The sequence below is a fragment of the Oncorhynchus mykiss genome, chromosome 24, assembly GCF_013265735.2.
Source record: "Oncorhynchus mykiss isolate Arlee chromosome 24, USDA_OmykA_1.1, whole genome shotgun sequence".
NCBI lineage: Eukaryota > Metazoa > Chordata > Actinopteri > Salmoniformes > Salmonidae > Oncorhynchus > Oncorhynchus mykiss.
Genome location: NC_048588.1, coordinates 25,244,737 through 25,260,932, shown reverse-complemented (window position 1 = coordinate 25,260,932; position 16,196 = coordinate 25,244,737). Strand labels below are relative to the sequence as shown.

The 16,196-nt window shown below is 44.5% G+C and overlaps 1 protein-coding gene across 1 annotated transcript; it reads right to left on the bottom strand.

The window, feature by feature from the left end:
* Window positions 1-1,423: 1,423 nt before the first annotated feature.
* On the bottom strand, window positions 1,424-15,771 carry akap1b (A kinase (PRKA) anchor protein 1b). Its single transcript, XM_021582884.2, has 11 exons — window positions 15,395-15,771; window positions 7,737-9,502; window positions 6,202-6,326; window positions 5,918-6,044; window positions 5,684-5,811; window positions 5,297-5,474; window positions 5,059-5,209; window positions 4,529-4,596; window positions 4,257-4,330; window positions 3,959-4,024; window positions 1,424-3,720 (listed from the first exon to the last, which is right to left on the bottom strand). Exons 2-11 carry the CDS (start codon window positions 9,475-9,477, stop codon window positions 3,658-3,660), a joined length of 2,721 nt encoding a protein of 906 aa, XP_021438559.2. The 5' UTR covers window positions 9,478-9,502; window positions 15,395-15,771; the 3' UTR covers window positions 1,424-3,657.
* Window positions 15,772-16,196: the final 425 nt, after the last annotated feature.

The following is a 16,196-nucleotide window of genomic DNA, read 5'->3' as shown; positions in this document are numbered from 1 at the left end:
AACAGTTGTCAAAGTGCTATATGTGATTCTGTGCATGTGGGAGTATTGAATCGACATTGCTTGGACATCAACTGTATACTAGATGTTCACCTCCACATATATGGTGTAATGTAGACAAACATTTTCAGAACATAAGAGTAGCATTTTTTATAACTTTATTTTATTTTTTAATAGATCTGTACAACCAAGAACCAAACCTTTGATGAGCCTCGCAAAAACTGACCTGTACATGTTAAATGCTCTGGGCAGGATTTCTTACTCATTTAAATAATCAAATGATTAATTATCTAGCTAAGCAAACACTTCAAACCAGTCCTACCAACAGAAAAATGAGCGGTTTTGGAAGGGGTGAACAAAAAACACATGTTCCCTTTGTTTCCAGTGTTATACAAAAGTCCAGTGAAATATCTTATTTACACAGACCTGCACAAGTCAAGAAATAATTCTAGTTCGATCAAGCATGATAGGAGTTTGGGTGACAGGACAGAAGGGTGCCATTTGGATCAATGGAGTAATTAATCTATACTGATTGTGACATAATCAAGCTGGAGGACATTGATTGAAATGGCTCTTTGAAACATGAAATGAAGGGGCTGAAAATATCAAACAATATGGCTCCTGCTCCACGCCAGTTTGGACTCAAACCCAAGCAAGCCATGACATGTAAGTCCCTAGAATATGTTGTAAGTTATACTGAACAAAAACATAAACCCAACATGCAACAATCAAAGATTTTACTGAGTTACAGTTCATAGAAAGAAATCAGTCAATTTAAATAAATTCATTAGCCCCTAATTTATGGATTTACATGACTGGGCAGGGGTGCAGCCATTGGTGGGCCTGGGAGGGCATAGGCCCACCGACTGGGGAGCCAGTCCCAGCCAATCAGAATAGTTTTTTCCCCACAAAAGGGCATTATTACAGAAAGAAATTGAGAAACCGGATGTGGAGGTCCTGGGCTGGCGTGGTGACATGTGGTCTGTGGCCGGTTGGACGTACGGCCAAATTCTCTAAAACGATGTTGGAGGCGGCTTATGGTAGAGAAATTAACAAACTTCTCCGGCAACAGCTCAGTTGGACATTCCTGCAGTGAGCATGCCAATTGCACACTCTTCAAAACATCTGTGGCATTGTCTTGTGTGAATAAAACCTGCACATTGTGGTCTTTTATTGCCCCCCAGCACAAGGTGCACCTGTGTAATGATCATGCTGTTTAATCAGCTTCTTGATATGCCACACTTGTCAGGTGGATGAATTATCTTGGCAAAGGAGAAATGCGTACGAAAACGAATGGAAACAAACGTGTGTACAAAATTTGAGAGAAATACGCTTTTTGCGCATATGGAACATTTCTGGGTTATTTTATTTCATTTTACGTTTATATTTTTGTTCAGTCTAGTAGCTAGAAGCCTGATTTCTTATGGTTCCAGAAACATTAAGTTATCGGGTAGGGGACATACAGTACCAACACTGGACTGACTAATAACTGACATTTAAAAACACCTTGCAACAGCTGCCTTCTGAACTTGCAGCATGTGCATCAACCTCATAACTAACCATTCCTGAAACATGGTTCAATCAATCACACAAAATGTGTGAAATATATACTCTAGCAGCAAGGTTGATAAAGTGCAGTTAACCTATGTGATCAATATGTATAGGAAGTAAGTATTGTCATGTGGTTTACATGCCAACAGTGTCAAGTTTAATAGTAATGCAGGAATAGTCAAGCAAAACCGTTAAGTAATATCCTAAATCTATCCTGGTTCTTAACTTCAATAAGACCAAGCAGAGGGACGGAAGCTGTGTTATTACCAGAGCAATTCAATTCGGGGGGGGCGACTACAACACCACCCATCAGCAAAAATTAGCAGTTAAATATTTAAAAAAGTGTATTCTGTTCAATAAATGACAAAAGCAATGAATTCCTATGCAAAACCCAACAAGACCAAAGCAGATATACAGTATATGAAGCCATCGTTTACAATAATATCTGCAGTGTGAGACTGATTCTCATGGCTCACTTTCTCTGTACTGCACTTTCATATGCTGCTGAGTGAAGAGGACCGGTACCGTCAAGGACCTCATTTCCCACGGTGCAAATGGGCTACAAAAACACAGTCAACCCTCGTGTTGTCAAGACTTAATTTTGGATCCATTAAACTGCTTGTAAGTATGGAAACTGCAACTGCACAAATGTAAAGTGTAATAATGTTACGGGGTAGTATGTAGAAGAAAACACAATGAAGACGATAAGAAGGACGCAGACCTGGGCAGGTTAACATGCATATTAGGAGACAGACTGATTTTAATATAAGCACTGGGCCTATCCTGACTGAGCAGGGCTAAATTATGTTAACGTAAGATGCTTTGTAAGAGTTCCTGGTCAGGTATCAGAGGCCTGTCCGTGGCTGTAGTGTTTCCACACACCAATGTTTACCGCACGGCGGTGTTCTCTCCCAACGTCCTTAGACAGTTGCACCAAGAGTTGCGCGAGGCCCCTGGAGTCAGTCAAGAAGGTGGGGGGGGGGGGGCTAGTGCACCCCTACCCTTCCACATCATGTCCCAGACTCAACAACTCCAGTGCCAGACAACAGTAGTGGATCTGAAATGTAGTGGTGAGTGCATCAGCTGAGATGCCAGGCAGGACAATGGATAGACGCTGAAGGCAACCAGCGATTGCATGGGGAAAGAGGGGTCAGGTTGGTCTGCTTGCAGGTCAGTTGGAGATCCCAGAAAAGGAAGCCCGTTTGGTTTCTCCATAAGGCCACAGTGTTGTACAGACTGGAGAGGCCAGGGCAGATGAGCGGGCCTTCACGCGACTCCTGGGATTCCGGTTCTGCACATTCTCCCAGTCAGGTGGTCGGAGAAAGGAATCACCCCCACCCTGTCCATTTCCTTGACTGTGGTAAGTGGCAACAAAGCGGAGATCTACATTTGTCTCCACAGACGAGGTCGTCATTCACAACCATGAATCCAGACGCCATTCTTAGCCCCCCCAGGTCTGTATGTCCCCGGCTGTCATGATGAGACCAAACGACGAGACACAGCCTGCCGGCACATGAAATGGGGACTGGCTACTGCACTACATACAACATAGAAACCCCACACCCAGTCTTCAAAGCCCAATTCCGTTGATATCACTATACAAGTGTATACATGTAATTACAGCTGACAGTGAGGTTAGTTCTCCATTGACACTGTTTCCTATTGAGTTGAGATATACATCCACAGCATGATGAGAATCCACAGGCAAAGTTGTGGAGTGAAATGTCAGGTAGGACGAAAAATCAGATCGACCTTTAGTTACAATATAGATCTATTTTTAAAATGTACAAGTACTTTATTTTCCTTCTTTAAGTTCTTTTGGTGTGTGGGGGAGGAGAGGAGGGGAGTTGGCTTATTCTGAAGCAGTACTTCATATTTTTTCTGCATACAACCATTTTTATTTCTTTGTGAAATCTAGGGTAAAAATGCCCCCAAAAAAACAAATTATTCCCAAATCCAGTGGTTGTGTTCTTCCATTGAAGTGTTATGGGGTGTTTCTGGAGGGCTGGTTGGATCAGACTCCAGAGATTAGGTCAGAAGAAGGGATCTAGGAGGGGTGTGGTAAAACTGAGAAGGGGTTGACGGGTGGGGGGGGGGGGGCAGCAGGGTTCAAAAGCTGTCCACCCAGGTACCCATCACTCGCTCTGCCAGTGTGCGGTTAACTGATACCAGCTGGATGGAAATGGAGAGAAAGATAGATTCATCATATTAGTGGAAAATAACAATTGATACCGAGTGGTTTGCCAGCCATCAGAATGTTTAGGTGAAAATGTCTTGCATTGTTAAATACAGAAGTTAATGAACCGTACACCACATTGAAAGAATATCCACTTCACCAAATGGAAATGCTTACAATTACACTGAAATATTTCAAATACTTTGTCTAAACTTCTCAAAAAAGTAAACGTACCTCTTCTCCAACCATGTTCCACATCTGGACCAATGGGAGACCAGTGTTGTTGTCGTAGTTTGTGACCTGGAAGAAAGGAAACAGCCAGGTTAGCAACCAATTACCTTCAGTGGAGCGTACAGTACATTACAGTAGAGTACAGTACATTACAGCAGAGTACATTACAGTAGAGTATAGTACATTACAGTAGAGTACAGTGCAGTACATTACAGCAGAGTATAGTGCAGTACAGTAGAGTGCAGTATAGGACAGTGTCTTCCAGTTAGCTGCCTGGTGCTAGATGCTGTATTTTTGGTACCTGTGCAAGCAGTGCTACCCCTCTCGTCATCTCCTCCAGTGCAGAGGAGGCCTCGGTTGAAAAGCTCTTCTCTCCTGTGGATGGATGAATTTACAGACTTGTTAACATAAATAACAACAGCAGATTTGACGACCTTCCACAGGCAGGCTGACTTTGGAACAGTTTGACATTCAATTGGGAAAGTTTCTTGATTTTGGAAAGTGTCCTTGAGAATAAGACATCTATCGCAAGTAAACTGTACCATGTCCTTTTATTTAGCTATTTGATGTTACCTGGAAGGGGGGCGATGTTGTCCAGTAATACTTCTGCACCTTGGAACGGTAATGTTACGAAGTCTGACCTGAAAATACAGATTTTAAATAAGAGCATTCAGTCAGTGTGCAGAAAGACCCACCATCCCTTCTTACATAACATTCCGTTCTCTCTAAATATGACAAAACTATTTGACCAGAGGGGGGCACAATTTCCAAACAAAAATGGTTGAATGAATACTTAATTTTTTATTTCACTTATATTTAACTAGGCAAGTCAGTTAATAACGCATTCTTACTTACAATGACGGGCTACTATACCTAGCAGGACTGGTGTCTATTTTACCTAAACAAGTCAACTTAAGAAAGAAATGAAGGAAAATGAAATGAAAACAGCTTTGAAAGTGTGCTAAGATTCCAGTTCTTCTGAATTCCAGTTCTGACAACTTTCTCTGAATAGACTTGAGTTGGAAAGAAATTGCCCGAAACTCTGAAAATGTGCATTAACTAGCCATGCTTTTTCAGCCTTCAGAGTCTGAGGGGGGGCCCACCTTATTTGCCGTAGTGTGTCAATCTTCACTCTGTCATAGCCACCATAGTCCACATATCGGATCTCAACCTCACTGGTCTCTTTGTAGAAGGAGATGACCTGGGCTCTCCACCAGGCTCCCTCTACCGCCGGCGCAGCACAGATCACCCCCACTGAGACAGAGAGAGGGTAAGCATCGAGTCTGGATTACACACAACTGGTTCAAAATACATCCATGTCCCTCCTTGGGGGGGTCTTACCCTCAGCAGGCGAGGGCAGGGTGGGTGTGTCTGGCTGGGAGTAACACAGGAACATCTGCTGGTCCAGGCTGCGCAGGGCGTGGTACGTAGGGTGTGTGTGCTGCTGGACAAAGAGGTGACCCGCCGATACAATGTTCACTACGATCACCTCCACGGTTACACCGCTGGGGAGCAGGAGCTGAGAGAAGAAACAGAGTTAACAACTTTCAAATGAGAAGCCAAAGGGCAAACATCTCATTCTTTAAGTTAATCCACTTTCTTTCAAATCAATTAGCAGCACCTTAACTGTCGTGTAAATAAAGCATGTTTGAACAGATTTGAGAGACAGAGACAGAAAGAGAAGGGAACCCTGCACAACCCTCCAGGCTCTCTAGGTACCATGCTTACCCAGGAGGTCATGGGCAGCGAGGGCAACGTGAGCGGCAGAGGTGGGGGGGCATAGAGGTTGGTCAGGTTCAAATCCTTAAACTTCTTCCCGATCAGGGACAAGGCTTTGTCCACCTGCTGCTGGGAGCCTAGTAGGAAAACACATTAAAACAGCAGAATTCTACTACCAGTAGACCATCTACAGCCATCTACAGCACTCATGTGCTCCTGACGGTTGAGGACTACCCCACTCACCCTCTATGTGGCAGATTTGAAACTCTTGAGTGTAAGGCAGGGTGGAGATGTAGATCTTTGCACCAGAGCTTTGCTTCAGGAAGCTCACGTATCGCCCCTGTTTCCCAATTAACCGACCCACCAGATGCTGAGAGAGGGAGAAAACAGAAACGGAAGAAGACATTACAAGGAGATATTGGGTTAGAATGAATGTGATAAGAGACTCATTTCAAAGGAACTAGTGGATTTTCCTCTGAATACTAGTCAAGTCTCTGGGTGTGGGTGTTGGGATGGAGCAGGCTCACCTTTGGCACCTCAATCTCCCAAACGATAAGTTCAGAGCCCAGAGCCATGGCAGGGCTGCCACTACTGTCCCTAGCCCCCATGGTGCAGCCACTATCCACTGAGTCCATACTGTTCACATCTGAGCCTGAACACATCCAGACACACACAGTCCTGAGTCAGACAGGTCTTTTACCAACTCACAATTACACATCCAAACATGACTGGAGTCTAACCTAAACATGTACCCTCACACACACACAACTGGATAATTAAACATTTTTTTAAAAATAAATAAAGACAGACATGTGCACATTTACACACACACACCTCAAAGTTTAAGACACATACACCAGATCACCCACTTCAGCCCACCACACACAAGTCATTGAGCTGTTAATCAAACAAATGACACACAGGGCATAAGGCCACTAACCCAACATTAATCCAAAGTCCACCAACACGTGCACACCACTATGGCTCTTACCAGGCATATCTGATCACAGTGCTGCTCTGACAGAACAAAAACACAATGACACCTTCACTGGACTGTTCTGAGTCTTCACCTTCTGTGTGACCACTAACCTTTTCAGGAACACCCAGCAGGCTTTGGGTGTGGTTCTTCCCGTTGGTGACATCACAACTTGCCCCCTAAGCAAAAAGTACAGCTCCCCAAACACAGCGAGAGTCCCTATAGCCTCAGGGTGGCATCTAGTAGAAACACAGCTAGAGTCCCTATAGCCTCAGGGTGGCATCTAGTAGAAACACAGCTAGAGTCCCTATAGCCTCAGGTTGGCATCTAGTAGAAACACAGCTAGAGTCCCTATAGCCTCAGGGTGGCATATAGTAGAAACACAGCTAGAGTCCCTATAGCCTCAGGGTGGCATCTAGTAGAAACACAGCTATAGTCCCTATAGCCTCAGGGTGGCATCTAGTAGAAACACAGCTAGAGTCCCTATAGCCTCAGGGTGGCATCTAGTAGAAACACAGCTAGAGTCCCTATAGCCTCAGGGTGGCATCTAGTAGAAACACAGCTAGAGTCCCTATAGCCTCAGGGTGGTAAGTAGTAAAACAGCATCTAAGGACTAACTTCAACCTACACTATGAAAGGTAACTAGCCACCACAGTGTTCTGTATTGCCACCATCAACAGCAAAGAACATTAAGTAAAGTACAGTAAAGAATACTATCACCTCAACTGTATGCTTTTTTTTTGCTGGTGGCAGACTAGCTAGTAGTCACAACATGATTCTGCAAGCATTCCTTAGATGGGCAACTTGTTTTGGCCCACTTCAGACATTTACTCTTACAGCTACTATTTGGCGATCTCATTAGTTAGAATTGGAAAGGTACAGCACAGCAGCAGAGACCATTAAACTCCCTACCCCCAATTCACACAGACCTGTCTACTTCTGAATAGAGTTATTTTACCAGATCTAAGACCAAAGCCGGTGACTTTCCAAATGATAGTCCAACCAATCAAACATTCCCCTCAGCCATGTGTAGATCTGTGCTGCTATGAGCCTGACTCCACGACATGGTGTGGTCTGTAATCTTACCTCCAGACTGATCGGTCTCAGTCTCACTCATCCCGTGAGAACCGTTCCTCAGGGCCATGCCGTTGAGCCTCTTCACTTCGCCAACAGCCCCCAGCACATGGCCTGGTAGGGCTGCCATCACTTGTTCCGTGGTCACTACCTCTTCTGGGGCCTGGCGCAGACCACCCTCCCCCTCAGACATCCCTGACACCTGGATCAGATCCTCCTGGCTCTCCCTGCTCTGCTGGTCCTCAATGCTGACCCCATCCTCAGAGTGGCACGTACTGCAGGCTGAGTCCTCGGCCACCATTGTCCCTTCATTTCCTTTCAGTTTGTCCAGGTTGACAGGTACGCTGCTGGCCTCACGCCTCCCCTCCTGCGAGGATGCTGCTGCCGCCCAGGGGTTATTCAGTGCGTTTGCGGTCCCCATTGGCTCCCATGCCGGGGCGGGCGGGCAACCGTTGGGCATCCCTTCTTTCTGCTGCGCTCTCCACTCCATCTCAGCGTGGCTTATTGGGGAGGACCCTTCCTGCAAGTTCCCTGTGAGTGGCTCTTGCTCAGAGCATGGCCTCCCATTGGCCAGCGGGGTGCTTCTGCAGCAGGGCTCGGCAGCGGATTGGCCGAGCCAGGTCTCTGGACAGGAGGCAACACTGAGGACCTCCTGGGTGGCTGCCCAGATGACCTCAGTGATCAGACCTGCTGCCAGGTCCTCCAGCTCCTCGCTGCTGCAGGGGGCCCCATTCTCCTGCTGGTGTCCTTGGGCCGGGAAGGCCGAAATACTAGTCACAACAGCATGGTAGGAGCCCTGGGAAGATGTGGGGGTCTCTGGGAAAAGAAGCTCATGTGTGACTACTTTCAGGGCCTGGGCCGGTGTCTCAGCTGGGATGAAGGACGAGGAGAGCAGCTCATCTTTGGTACTGCTGGAGGGGACCAGGAGGGCATCTTTAGCCACCAGCTCCACTTGTAGGTTCTGGTTGAAGGCCACTGCTGCCTCATGTGCTGCTGCCACCTCCCCCTCTGGCTCAGGCCTCTCTGCATTCATCAGGTCTGCTGCTGTGGAGGAGCTAGCGGTGGCGTGGGCCGTCTGGGAGAGAACAAGTGCTTCTGATGCTGTGGCGATGGCCTCCTTCACTGAAGCAGGGACCTGCTCAGTAACCATTGATTTCACCGGCTTTGTAACATAGGCAATGGCGACTGGCGGTCTCTGCCCAGTGGTCCCGTGTTCTCCGTGGAGAGCCCAGCTCTCCTTCCTGGTCTGTGTTTGTAAGGGTGAGGCTGCAGGAGAAGAACTGCTCCTGGGTGTCTGTTGGCACCTATCTACACCAGGGTCTGTGACTGCGTTGGCTCTGTCTGGGTGGTGGGAGGCCCTCTCTGTAGGTGAACAGGACGTACTCTGTACCTCTACTGCCTGGGCCTTAATGGCCGGGATGTGAATTTGTGCTACGACCTCCTGTTCTGTTGACCTTTGCTCTTTGGCCTTGGATGGTCTGACTCTGCTGCTGGCTGTTCTCTCTCTGCAGCTTCTGCTGCTGGTTGTGGGGGTAGTGGCTGTGGCGCAGAGGGACACTGTCCCTTTCTCTACCAGGCCGTTGCTGCCATCACTGGGGGCCGGGGACGCCAGCAAGTCCATGGCCGCTGTCCCTTCCTCACTGTCATGGTTGGTGATTTGCTCTTTCTTGCGCGAGATGTACCACCACCAGCCTATAAGCGCCAGCACTCCAGGCAGTGTGTATGGGACAATAGACCGGAACCTCAGTGGCATCTCCTCAGGACCCTAGCAGCTACACCTGTAGAGCGAGAGGGAGAAAGAGAGCGAGAAAGGCTAAGGTTAGCTTATTGGAGGGAGATCTGCGAGTCTTTTAGTTTCACTCATTTGGAGTGCAGGATTATAGTGTCAAACAAGATATTAACATTTAAAATAGCCTAAGTGTCTCATTTGACACTCACCCCAAAAAATGGCATAATACGCCTGGGTAATATAGTGTAAAGACCATAGCAGGTATCCTATAGTGTGTGTAATCACGCCCACAGAAACTAGAAGGGTGTGTGAGCGGCAAATAGATTCCAAATGCATCAGCCCTGTTCACACAGCTGACAATAAGCACAGGACTGGGAGAACAACAGGTGATGGTCAAAAGGAAACTGTCCTATGGTAGCTTGGCCAAAAACACTTACAAGAAATGCTTTAAAAACTATCATGGCAGTTTACAGGTGGGAGCAGAGACTCAAACAAACTACTGAAATGAAACCTGAAAAAAGGCGTTACTCCTGTGAATAGGCCTAGACTAACAAATGACTTACAGTAAAGTAGTGAAATCATTCCTGATAAGGCGTTACTCCTGTGAATAGGCCTAGACTAACAAATGACTTACAGTAAAGTAGTGAAATCATTCCTGCAAATTATTTTCCTCATGCCACACAACTTGAATTGATGAACTGCACAATGCTTTGGAATACATAAAACACTGAAGACATAGCACTTTTGTCAACAGCTCCCGGTGAAGACACAGCAGCCTGAACCTAACATACATGTATGCCTATAAAAGCCCCAGACTAGACATAGGTCACACCATGGTTTTCTATTGCCTCGTTGAGAAATGTTCAAAGACAGAAATTCCCATTACCGTGGCTTAGAAGTAATATTTGTTTCTACTTGTGAACCAAAACGAGCTGCAACACAAAGATCTAGTTTCTAGCAGGAGGAGCGGCTGTGCCACCACCAGGGCTAATGTTTAACCTCCCTGTACCTACTGAGCATGCCCAGCTGCTCCACTGCTGATTGGTCAAAGCACTCCATATCAAAAAAATGAAGTATGTGCATGCCTTTCCTTAACAGACAGAGAGCAGGTCCAGCCTGTAGATGGAAGGAAGGAACCCCCCCCTTCTTCTTCTTCTTCCGCAGCCTACTAGGGTGTGTGGCAGCTGGGCTTCCACTGCCCCATAGCAAGCACCAATACACACACACACGAGCCAGGTCTGATCACCATGAACATGGACTTTGAACTGTGTTCTGTGCGTTCCAGGCCACTGTAAAGCTGGAATTGACAGAGTCAGTCTGCACTGTACAGGTAGACAGGCTATCATGGCCCTGGCTATCTGAATGTGAGCCGTCTGTGAGGAGGCTCTAATCACTGGGATTTTAACAATATTTCAGTTTCTTCATACCCCAAAACTGAGGCACACAGAACTTTCACGTACTTCACCTGATGGAGGAACCTGTAAGAGTCTTGTTGATGAATGACATAGGATTATAGGTGAATGGTGGCTGCCCTAAAAATGACTCAGGTAAAGATGTTGATGTGCAGGGGAAAAACAGGTAGCCTTCAAATGCCTCCAGAGAAGCCAAGATCAGGGTTGTTTTCAGTGGGGCAGAGAGATCAAAAATGTAGGTTTCTTAGACATGGTCACCAATGCTACGTTTACACAAAGAGCCCAATTTTGAGAATTTCCCCATGAATTGGTCTTTTAACCAATCACATCAGATATTTTTCAGAGCTGATCTGATTGGTCAAAAGAACAACTAGTAGAAAAACCTGTTCTCCCTTTGTCATGACCCAGTAACTTCTCTATCAAAACAGAGCCTCGTGTCATGTTCCATAGTGAATGACAAGGTGCTTAGACCTGGTTAGCAAATTATACATCCCTTGCTGTCCATTTCAATATTCTCTGTAGGAAAATTATATAGATTGTGTAGCTTCTATCATTAGCATACACTGAGTATACAAAACATTAAGAACACCTGATCTTTCCATGACAGACTGACCAGGTGAAAGCTATGATCTATTATTGATGTCACACTCACATTAGTGTAGATGAAGGGAAGGAGACAAGTTAAATAAGGATTTTTAGGCCTGGATTGTGTATGTGTTCCATTCAGAGGTGAATGGGCAAGACAAAATATTTTAGTGCCTTGAAACAGGGCATTGTTGTAGGTGCCAGGCGCAACGGTTTGTGTCCTGTAATTTGGGCTGCCCAATTTAGTCGATTGTTGGTCGACCAAGATTTCTTCAGTTAAGCAGCCGCAATTCACTTTTTTTTCATAGTGCACAAGACACCTGTCTGATTGGCACCTGTCTCAGTGGACTAATCCATTGCAGAGGCCACAGGGATATCAGTCTATCACTCTAAAACATGTGAAATTGCATATTATGTAAAAATAATGGTGCAACATTAAAAAAATCTAATATTTTATAAGAAACGCATTTTCTTCTACGTTAGATATGGTCGCCGTCCTTGGTTCTGAAACAATCTTCATTGCGCTGTAGAATTCGCACCTTTCCCTATGTTGCTACATGCATAATATCAAAGTTTAGGAGAGCCCCTGCTTCTCTGAGTATTTGTTTAATATCATAGAGATTCTGTCAACGGCAAAACGTCAGATAAAGCAATTTCACAGATTCAGCCGTTTTTATATCTTTGCTATGCTGTAAAGGCTTTACAACTTTGGTGGTTAGAACAGAATGGCATTACTTATAATTTAGTGGTGTTTACACTGTCCCAAACAGGCAGAAAAATATTGTAACAGCACCTGTTCATCACATAATATGCATGCAGCGCTCACTCCTATACCCTCCTTATTCTTATTACAATTATTATCATGATCCTCATTATCATAAGTCATGTTGTCATCATTAGTTGGCTTTGTATAGCAGCCTAGCATAACCATCATCAAGTTGTAGGCTTAAGAGTGTTTCCTGTTTAGCCTTAATACCTTACCTAGGCTGATATTTCAATAAAAAGGCTACTGTATCAATCATTAATTAATTCATGCAATCACACAGCATAGTAGACATTTATGCTTTGAAATGCAATCAAGCATTTTAGTTTTAAAATTAAAGGGAGCTTTGAATATTTAGCCTAAAAAATAAACTGCAATTCACAAATGCATGCAACTATTTCTAGTCTATTGTAATAAAGGCTTTACATATGATTTTTAAGCAAATTAATGGGTGTGGTATATGGCTAATATACCACGGCTAAGGGCTGTGCCTGGATACAGTCCTTAGCCGTAGTATATTGGCCAAATACACACACACACGGCTGTCAGCCAATCAGCATTCAGGGCTCGAACCACCCAGTTTATAATTTCCGTTAGAACAGACTCTCTGGTACACTTATTTAATGTTGTTTACACTGTTCCAAATGGTCAGAATTCATTAATATAATCTAACAGCATCTGTTTGGCACAAAATACTCAAGCAACGCTAGCTCCTATACCCTCCATTTTCTTGATAGCCACAACTACAGTACCAGTCAAAAGTTTGGACACAGCTACTCATTTAAAGTATTTTTACTATTTTCTACATTGTAGAATACACACACAATACTATAAAAATACGACATACCATGTTGAATTAAACAATGTGCTGAAACGTATCACTTTATATGCTGTACTCAAGGCTTGTTCACCATAATGAGAGGAATCTATGCAGACTAGTTTCACATGACAGACCCTGTGTGAAGGTCCATGACACCTTGCTAGCTTTTTTGTTTGTTAAAGATGCACTCCAGGCTCCTTTTCACCTAATTGAATCACCCGATTTACATAACGAAAGTCACTTTGTAATAGTCCAAGTATTCATGACATGGCACAAGATGGGGGTGGGCCTTTGTTCTTTATTTATATATATATTTTTATTTAACTAGGCAAGTCAGCTAAGAACAAATCTTATTTACAATGACGGCCTATGAACAGTGGGTTAACCGACTTGTTGAGGGGCAGAACGACAGATTTTTACCTTGTCAGCTCCGGGATTTGATCTAGCAACCTTTCGTTACTGGCCCAACCCTCTAACCACTAGGCCTCTTTTGTGGTCTATTGATCCTCTAGTTTTCCCTCAAGCAAAGGGGAGGACAGTGACAGAGTGCACTCATCAGAATAATACTCCTTGAAATTTGCAGTTTTGCGCAAAACATATTTTGGGTACGATTACGTGTGTGTATTTATTTATACTTGGGATATTGTTTTTCAACAGGAAAAGTTCTGGACTGCAAAACCCACCCCCGAAAATCCAGTGTCATAAGTTGTTCTGACATTCACCTTTGACAAGGTTAGAATAACGGCCAACTAAACAAAGTTACTCCAGTACCTAATAAAAGGATTTGGTTAGTGTTTCGCTCTGTGTACACCCACACACAGCATGCATATGCATGCCTAGCAGGCCTGACTGTAGACAAGAAAGAATCAAGATGAGATATGTACGACCTTGGAGGTAGACGAGGGAAGGGTCACTCGGCATTTGCTTTACACTTCACAAACCATTCAATGCACTGAGCACGAGCAGTTTATTACACAGCGATGCTGCACTTGGAATACGAGGCAACCTTGCAAAGCATACCCACGATAATAATGCTTCTCCCCCAGTCGAGAGATTTCTGGTCCGCAGTTGTAGGCTATCCTACGATAATTATTCCCATAGCAGTACTCTAAAAAGCGGGACCAACAATAGTTTATTATAGGCCCTATAATAATAATTTTGTGATAGCGAATATTTAAATTACAGTTTCATTGCAAGCCGACAGCGTCCCATAAAACCGGACCTCTGAATTCAAGTGTCAGGCTACAATTGCCTAGACGCTACTATGGGGCTTCAGAAATAGCCTATGCACCGCTACTTAACCTACAGCAAGGCTATAGCTACACATTGTCATTCCAAAGGAGAGACTGACAAATGACGCTGTTAAATGTAGGCTAACTGGCAAAGTTTCGAGGCTCCCAGTGCTTGAGCAATAGCCGCATAACGTCTGGGCAAGGTAACTTGCTAGCTATGACCTACACATTGAGTATAATAAAAACATGGTAGGCCGCAGCACTTGATGATTTACAATGTAACGTTATCAAGTTAGCCCTACACTATTGTAACAAACACGGATGAACCCGTTAAAAAACCATGGACCACGAGTTAAAAATCAAAACATTATTACATTCATGATTTAACCAAACATATATTCGAGATCTTGGTGAAACAGTGCATTTACGTGCCTAATTCATTAAGCCACCATTAGAATACGGTTAGCCATCTTCGTTGAGTCTTAACTATGACTGACACTCCATTCACAGTGTTGATGCTAGGCATGCGACAAACGATTCCGCTACAATGTAGGGGCAATATCATTTCAATTGTGTCCTGGCAGAGAATCAAGACAGTAGTTCGTGACCAAACGTCGCATATATCTTGCATTATGATCTTGTGGTCGCCATGTAGGCTAGCCTGGAAATGCTAGGCTAACTCTGCATCGTGGGCCCCGAAACATTCACGTTAGCTTGCTAACTGGACATGATGGATAGCCACCTTGTTTGCTAGCAATTCACATGATCCGTCCAAGCAAACTCATAAACACAAAATGGTGACTACAGACCACAAAATGAACATAACATGTATATTTTGAGACCGTTGTCATTTTAGAACGCAGAATAAACTACACAGTTCGATGTCTGCGTGAACTACACACTCAATGACATGGGCTGCAGATGACTAAAGTGGCAGAATATTTATAACCAATTTAATAAAACGACTGTTCCATTTCTTGGAATGGAACACTTAGTAGCGCAACATTGTAGCCAACCGGCTAAACAACTCGATATATTTAGAATGTAGTTAAAACAGACTACATATCAATCTGACATCTGTGGGCCCATGGCTGTCAATTTTACACGAACACTTTTGGATTATACTTACAGTATTTAAACGTCCACCGTGCCGCCACAGTGAATTTAATGATCGTGATATGTTACGTTTTCCGGGCCTGACTCAATCGCAACGTGTACCCCTACTGTGTCTGTATCTCTTTCTCTATCCTCCCCACGTGTTGACCGTCCAAGCACTAGACTCTAAAAACAGACCTAACAGCTGATCAAACCTCGCGATAATGGTGCGGAAGAGAGACGACAATAGAGAAGGTAGTCTCGCGGAGTTAGACAGATGCAGTCAAGTTTGATTGTAATTATGGACACAATTATCTCCCAGTAGTCCTTTAACTAAATAATGATGTAATTTGATATGAAACTGATGTCCTTGCAGTACATTGTCTCATTGGACACATTGAGAGAAGTCCAGTGGAGGCTGCTGAGAGGACGGCACATAATGTCTGGAAAGGAAACAATGGAATGGCATCAAATACGAATCCATTAAAGTCCGCTACAGCCAGTACCAATAGCCCGTCCTTCCCAATTAGGGCGCCGCCAACATGTGGGTTTATCTCAATTAGCACTCTCCTTGCGTCCTCTCTCCTCGCCACCTTCTCAAAAACCTATTGGATGAGAAAGTCTGAAGTCCCTCCCCTCTGACCTTTTCCTCCAATGGGGTTTGAAGAAGAGCGGGGGCGCGAGGAGATGCAATTGAGACTTTCCCATAGGACTAGGTTGTGCTCCGCATTGTAGATTTTTTTCATTAACACTTCCACTACCAATAACTTCAGATGGCGTTAACAAATCATGGCTTTTAAGTGGAGCGCAAAACTTTTATTAACAATGGAATAATT